General features: G+C 40.4%; 1 protein-coding gene across 1 annotated transcript; it reads left to right on the top strand.

The window, feature by feature from the left end:
• The first annotated feature begins 278 nt into the window (after positions 1-278).
• On the top strand, positions 279-1,806 carry LOC133860739 (wall-associated receptor kinase-like 15). The gene is made up of 3 exons (XM_062296345.1): positions 279-670; positions 1,080-1,238; positions 1,385-1,806. Exons 1-3 carry the CDS (start codon positions 280-282, stop codon positions 1,639-1,641), a joined length of 807 nt encoding a protein of 268 aa, XP_062152329.1. The 5' UTR covers position 279; the 3' UTR covers positions 1,642-1,806.
• The last annotated feature ends 6,364 nt before the right edge of the window (positions 1,807-8,170 follow it).

The following is an 8,170-nucleotide window of genomic DNA, read 5'->3' as shown; positions in this document are numbered from 1 at the left end:
TCCCATTAGGTTTAGTATTATTTATGTAATATTTATTTATTTATTGTTTCCGTATTTTTAGCTTGTAACCCTATAAATAGGGGTATTGAAGAATGAATAATATCAAGAAGAAAAATTATAAAACAACTCTAGTAGTTGCTTTGGGAGTTTTTTAGGGTTTATCGAATAACCCTAATTTTAGGAGGCCTAGGGTACCTCGAATACCCTATTATCCCTCACATTCCCCATCCAAATTATCCACCGTCCACCCCTCGTTACGGAGGTCAGTAACACGAACACATGTACTTCAGTTTTGATTGCAACAGTTCCACAGGCCAAGTTAAATTCAAGGCTCCCAGTGGCACCTATCGAGTAGCCAGTATCGATCCAAGTACACGAACATTTGTCATCCATGTCAAATATGTAGGATATGAAAGAAATTCAAGAGGAACTCAGCTTCTCAATGACTCAATGATGTTTATTGAGCTTTTCAATGATTCTGGCAAATTTAGTTCTAGCGTTGAAGCTGAAATAAAGATTAGTTGGGAGACCCCGAGCGAGCCAAGCTGTAATTCTTCCAGAGATTGCAAGGAATGGCCAAATTCAACTTGCAATATAACAAGAGATGGAAAGAGGTGTCTTTGCACAGGAAACTTCCAATGGGATGGCTCAAATTTAAACTGCACTAAAGGTTAGGATTCTATTCCATGTGCCTCTGGCAGATTAAGATTGCTTTATTAGTGAATGAGGATCCTGTCCTACTGATTTTTTTTTATTTTTTTATTTTTTAAATTAGTTGTGATAATTAAACCCCAGACCACTTTCTCCTTTGCATTTCATCAGTATTAAGAAAAATTTACCCTGTTCAACTGAGGATTTGTGCAGCTTTCTAAAAGTTTTATTTTCCTTTATGTATATATAATCACTTCTAATTGGAAGGTTTTTGGTAGAACTTTCAAATCTTCTTTAGCTTATTGCGAGGTTTAGGTTTTTGGTATGATGCTTACCTTGTACTAACAATAGACATTATAATTGCGATAATGAATCTAAACAGTATATTTGAGGAATTTGGCTTATGATCACTTTGATTTTTCCATCAGAGCTTGTAGAAGGTGATTATCCTCAGCCTTCAGAAGAGCATTCAAAAGGAAAGATGTCGTTGACTCTGATTGTTATGATACCTCTAATAGTAGTGTTTCTCCTTGCAAGTGCAATTTTTTGTATATATACGTGGAGACAAAAGATGGCCAAGAGACAAGGTAACTGCTTTACAAAATGCACTCTAAAGTGCACAATCTGTAGCATTTCCATTTGACTCAAAATAAAGCCATTTATTAACTCTTTCATGTAATTAATTATCATGTTAGTGTAACGACTAATATATCTAGTTGTCTTCTAAACTCAGAAAACAGAAGAAGTGATGAAAGAAATCGAGTGCTTCGCACATTAGACAGTGAAAAACATCTCAAAGACTTGATGGGTTCGGGTGAGTTCAGAGAAGAAGATGAAAAAGGCATAGATGTACCCCTTTTTGATTTGGAAAGCATTCTAGCAATTACAGATAACTTCTCAGATGCAAACAATCTCGGAGAGAGGGGTTATGGGCCTGTTTACAAGGTGATTTCAACAACATTAATTGATGTTAGTGTTCATGTAAACTAGTTTATGGTGAGAGGTAACATTGTGAGTAAGGTGTCTCAGGGCACATTTTCAGGAGGACAAGAAATTGCAGTAAAGAGACTCTCAAGTGTCTCAGGACAAGGCTTACATGAATTTAAAAATGAGGTGGTGTTGATTGGAAAACTTCAACATAGAAATCTTGTTCAACTTCGGGGATATTGTGCAAAAGGATATGAAAAGATTTTACTCTATGAATACATGCTTAACAAAAGCTTAGACTCATTTATATTTGGTTGGCTTCTAAACTGAATTCCTACTCTCTTGTAGTGCTTGATAGACTATATATCTTGTTTACTATAGCTAAAATTATTCTCTTGAATGACAAATGGAAACCTTGCAAGATCAAAAGCTAAGCATGTGCTTGGACTGGGATATGCGCTTCAAAATAATTTTGAGAATAGATCGATGGGTGCTAGGAGAAACACTGTGGACACTATGGTCTAAGGACCTCACGAAAACCCACCTCATGACCCCTAGGACCAACATATCTCCATGCTAGACCTCCACCGGCAATGCCTCAACCGGAACATGAACCTATTCCAGCAACAAAAGCAAATGTTAATGCAGGGACCAAAGACCCTCCTATCGCGATGAACTGGAGCCACCTATAGGAGGGAAGAAGATGAATTTCCTAAAGCAAAAAGCCAGAAGGGGGGCTAGACCGTGAAAACCAATGTGAATCCCTAGAAAATTTTTTGAATGGAAAGCACATGGAGGAGTTAGAAGCATCTAGCCACGTAGAGGAGCAGCTGAAGGAGATGCGGGCCAAATTGGACGGCATGATGGAGGCCCTCAATGAGAAAAAAAAAAATAATGATAGTTGTGGACGAGCTTTTCCATTGGTCAAACTTCAAGTTCACCCCTCAGATAATGGAACTTCCCCTTCCCAGAAGTTCAAGATGTCCCAACTGGAAATATTTGATGGTACCCAAGACCCCTTGGACCAGCCGAAACTTACAAGGCCCTCATGCACTAGCAACTGATCCCTAATGAGATCATATACAAGTCCTTCCCAATGTTAAAGAGATCAGGTTGGAGGTTGTTCAAAAGGCTGAAATGAGGGCCAATCAGCTCCTTCACTGAGCTAAGCCGACAATTCGTGTGGCACTTCCTCGGGGAACAGAGACAACTGACGCCAGCAACATACCTCCTGAATATCTAGCAAAATACTGACGAATCCCTTCGAGACTACATGTGTCAGTTCAATCGGGAAATGATGTTGGTAGACGACATAGATGAGAAGGGGGTCTTGACAAACCCCACGGGAGGTATACGGTCATCAAAATTCGTTATCTCCCTATTAAAGCACAACACACTCCTAACTCTTCTCTAACACAAGAGTTCTAGTGAGTGTATTGAGAAGACTTCTGGTAGTTCACAACTCCTAGTAACAACCGGTTCCTAAAGATAAGAGTCCTGCTTGTATCGAGTGAAAGAGTTTTACTTGTATTTAAGTTAGTCTAGATTATTGATTACAATTTTGTATTAGATAAGACTTATCTCTAAGAGATAGTATTAGATCAAGAAGCTAGAAGTTAGAAGTTATCTTGTGTTCTGTACAAACTCTATATAATGGAATAGACACTCACAAGTTGAGTAAGCTTTGAAAGCCAAATAATATGTTTTTATATGGTATCAAAGCCCTCTACAACCACTTCGGGCGAAACAACTCCCACCCTTACTTCATCGTCGCCCAATATTGTGTTCTTTATCCCAAACATGAATCATACCCTGCAAATCAAACTCTCCAATGCCAATTTTCCAGAGAACTCAGATCATGGCTTTTGTTAAAGCCCAAGACTCTTATGGTTTCCTGGATGGTACTTCTACACCTCCAGCCTAGACAATTCCGAATCCGAGCACCACTCCAGATGCTCCTACCACCATAGCAAATCCAGAATTTTTAGCTTGGTGCCAACGTGATCAGATGCTACTCAGTGTGCTCATCTCCACGCTTACCGAACCGCTTGTTGTTTATGCTGTTGGTTGTGCTACCGCTCACCAACTTTGGACTACCTTAGTGTCCATGTTTGCTTCTCAAGCCCGTTCTCGGGTCCTACAAATTCATTATCAACTTGCTACCTCCAAGAAGGGTAGCGCATCAATCACGGAATTCTTTCAAACGTTCAAGGCTCTATGTGACAACCTTGCAGCCGCTGGCCAACACCTCAACAACTTTGAACGAACCTCCTATTTCCTAGCAGGTCTCGGATCTGATTATGATCCGTTTGTTACCTCCATCACTACTTGGTTGGATCCTCTGTCTCTTGATGAAATAAATTTTTCATCACGAGGTTCCCCATGGCACGGTCAAGGCTATCGTGGTCATGGTCACACCAACAACTACTGCAGTCGAGGATTTTTCTCTCCTGGCCGCAGCAGAGGAACCGCCTCTCATCCCGACTCAGGACAATCTTCAAGACCCATCTGCCAGCTTTGTGACAAAATCGGGCACACTGCCCCTAGATGATATCAGTGTCCCGACCCTACATTTCCTGAACCACCTTCTGCCTAGTACTAGTTTGCTCAAGCATATTACTCTTCACCTACTCTTCCTCTAGAAGAGAACTGGTACCCGAATACTTGTGCAACACACCACCTTACCAACAACTTGCAGAATCTGAACATATCCTCTGAAGAGTACTATGGGCAAGATCAGATCCGCATAGGTAATGGTATAGATCTGTCTATCTCTCACTCCAGTTCTGCATCTCTTTCTTTCTCTTGTCAAAAATTTCTACTCAAACAACTACTTCATGTTCCTAATATATGCAAGAATCTCCTCTCTGTTCATCAATTTGCACTTGACAATGATGTTTTCTTTGAGTTTCATTCTTCTTTTTTTACTATTAAGGATCCAAGACTAGGCTCCCGATTCATCACGGCCAACTTAAGGATAGCCTTTATCACCAATTCCCTCCGCAAGTGCATTCATCTCAATCACAAGCACTCGTTGGTGAGAGGACTTCTCCACATAGTTGGCACCACCGTTTGGGACATCCAGCTCTTCAAACGGTCAACTTTGTTCTATCCAAATTTCAGCTTCCCCTTTTATCCACTAAGGCAACGGTACCCTACACTGTCTATCCACAAGCAAAAGGTCACCAATTGCCCTTTTCAGTTTCTCAAACTTCTATTTGTAATCCTCTAGACTTAATTTATTCAAATGTCTGGGGTCCTTCCCCATCTATTTCAATCAATGGAAATCGATTTTGTCTCTTTTGTGGATGCTTTCAGTCGGTTTACTTGGGTCTACCCCATTCAGGCCAAATCTGATGACATACAAGTATTTATCAAATTTCAATCAATGGTCGAACGTCTTCTTAATGCCAAAATAAAATCTGTCCAAACTGATTGGGGTGACGAATATCGCAACCTCCACAAATATTTCCAATCCATTGGCATTCTCCATCTTGTTTCCTGTCCTCACACTCATCAACAAGAAGAGTGTGTGGAAATGAAACATCGACACCTCATTGATACAACCTTGGCACTCCTCGCAACAAGCTCACTTCCACAGAAATTATGGGATGATGCTTGTTTAACTTCCTGTTATCTCATAAACCGACTGCCAACTCCCCTACTCAAAAACTTCTCTCCTTTTGAGAAACTTTTCTCTCAAGTTCTGGATTATAAGTTTCTTAAGGTTTTTGGTTGTCAGTGTTTTCCTAATCTTTGTGCATATAACTCTCACAAATTCTCACTTAGATCCACCATGTGTCTTCTTAGGATACAGCACAAGTCATAAGGGCTATAAATGCTACCACCCTGAAACTGACAGCATTTTTATCTCTAGGGATGTCATCTTCCGTGAAGATGTCTTTCCCTTCTCAAACACTACTTCTACTCCAGCTTCAGTTCCTCCCTCTTCCACTCTTGTTTCTGTTTCATTAACCCCATCCATTCCACAAACACTAGCACTATCAACTCCACCCACCGATCCCATTCCCACTATACCTTCTTCCCCTACTTGTGCCAGTATCTCTAATCCTTCCATTCCTTCTGTTTCATCTATTGCAGAACCGGGATGTGTCACCTATGCAGCAACCTCTCCATTTACATCCGACCCGATCTCAAAATAATGTCAGGACCATCCGAAAGCTCACTGACGGGACAGTGCACTACCCTTTACCTCGGGCCTTAATTTCTGAAGCTGCTCTTACAGTACCTACATGTTTCACCAATGCTGTCAAGGTTAGTGAATGGCGCACTGCCATGCAAACTGAATTTAATGATTTGCTCAAAAACAGCACTTGGACACTTGTTCCTTCATCGGTTGCGAAAAATGTGGTTAGCTGCAAATGGATTTTTAAACTTAAAAGGAAGGCGGATGGGTCTATCGAGCATCATAAGGCACGACTAGTTGCGAAGGGCTTTCACCAACATGCGGGCATTGACTATGGTGAGACATTCAGCCCTATTGTCAAGCCGACCACCATACGTACTGTGTTATCACATGCATATTCTTCCGGGTGGTCTATGAAACAAATCGACATACAAAATGCATTCCTGCATGGTCTCTTGTCCGAGGATGTCTATATGGAGCAACATTCGGGGCTTATTCATCCTCCGTATCCTCATCACATATGCAAACTGAAAAAGGCTCTTTATGGCTTGAAGCAGGCACCACGAGCATGGTTTGCTCGCCTTAGTGGGAAACTGGTTAATCTTAGTTTTATTGGCTCAAAAGCAGATTCATCTTTGTTTATCTATCATACCACTGCAATCACTATGTATTTACTTATTTACGTTAATGATATTATTATTGTTTCCTCTGTTCCCACTGCCATCGATGAACTCTTGCAACTATTAAGCACTAATTTTACTATTAAAGACCTTGGAAAGTTACACTACTTTCTTGGTATTGAAGTTATACCCGTGAAGGATGGGCTTTTACTTTCCCAACAACGCTACATTCAGGACTTACTCTCTAAAACGAATATGACAAAAGCAAAACCAGTCTCATCTCCCATGTTTTCTTCTTCAGCGTTATCCACATTTATAGGTGATCCTATGGAAGAGCCCTCTTTATATAGAAGTACAGTGAGTTCACTTCAGTAATTATCTCTTACACGCTCGAATTTGGTGTTTGTGGTTAATCTTGTGTGCCAATTTATGCATTGTCCAACCAAACTTCATTGGCAAGCTGTCCAGCGGATCCTTAGTTACCTCAAACATACCATCACTCATGGTTTACTGTTACAAAAGACCTCAACAGACTCTCTTCAAGCATACTCGGATGCTGACTAGCAGGATGCTCAGATGATCAACGTTCAACCGGTGCTTATTGTGTTTTCCTTGGTTCCAACTTGATTTCTTGGAGTTCTCGTAAGCAGCCTATTGTTTCAAGGTCTTCTACGAAATCTGAATACAAATCTATTGCTAACATGGTTGCGGAGGTGATCTAGATCCGCTCTCTCCTCAAAGAACTTGGTCTTACACTTTCTAGTCCACCAAAGATATGGTGTGACAACATTGGTGCAACTTATTTGTCAGTCAATCCAATTTTTCATGCTCGCACCAAACATGTAGCTATTGACTTCCATTTTGTTCGAGAGTTGGTTGCTTCCAAAGACCTAGAGATTCTATTTGTTCCAAGTGCCGATCAAATTACAGATATTCTCACTAAGCCACTTGTTTCCAAGAGGTTTCATCATCTATCATACAAGCTCAACGTCCGTTCACTCCCGTTGAACTTGAGGGAGGATATTAAAGCACAACACACTCCTAACTCTTCTCTAACACATAAGAGTTCTAGTGAGTGTATTGAGAAGACTTCCGGTAGTTCACAACTCCTAGTAACAACCGATTCCTAAAGATAAGAGTCCTACTTGTATTGAGTGAAAGAGTTTTACTTGTATTTAAGTTAGTCTAGATTATTGATTACAGTTTTGTATTAGATAAGACTTATCTCTAAGAGATAGTATTAGATCAGGAAGCTAGAAGTTAAACGTTATCTTGTATTCCTTACAAACTCTATATAATGGAATAGACACTCACAAGTTGAGTAAGCTTTGAAAGCCAAATATTCTGTGTTTTTATACACCCTTACCAGGAATCCATCAACTAGCATGGCAGAGTTTATGTCTAAAGGCCAGAAGTTTATGAACATAGAAGATACCATGAGCACCCAAAAGGGTCAAGACCAAGGAGAGAGAAGCCAGCCTAGCAAAAAGAGGATAGAGTCTGAATCTGCAAGACCCTGAATGCAAATCCAAGAAGGCCAATGAGTGACCCGAATCTCAACAAAGGAGCTCGGGTCCAGCTAATGGCTAGTTCGCCCACTTCACACCACTCAGCACTCTTCTAGAGTAGGTACTGATGCAAATTAGGGATGACCCAAAGTTTATTATTATCCTCAAAGGTTACCGCCTATGTTTTTATGTCTGCATATCAATTTAAATTCCACATGTCAAAACTCTTGGCCTTATAAATCCTCACCATCTTAAACAATTTAAGTAATCAAATGCTCTACGTGTATCCATTCATCAATGCTTAATAATTCCTTTGT

The sequence above is a fragment of the Alnus glutinosa genome, chromosome 2, assembly GCF_958979055.1.
Source record: "Alnus glutinosa chromosome 2, dhAlnGlut1.1, whole genome shotgun sequence".
NCBI lineage: Eukaryota > Viridiplantae > Streptophyta > Magnoliopsida > Fagales > Betulaceae > Alnus > Alnus glutinosa.
The sequence above is the reverse complement of the archived record's forward strand: the minus strand, read 5'-3'. Positions and strand labels throughout refer to the sequence as shown.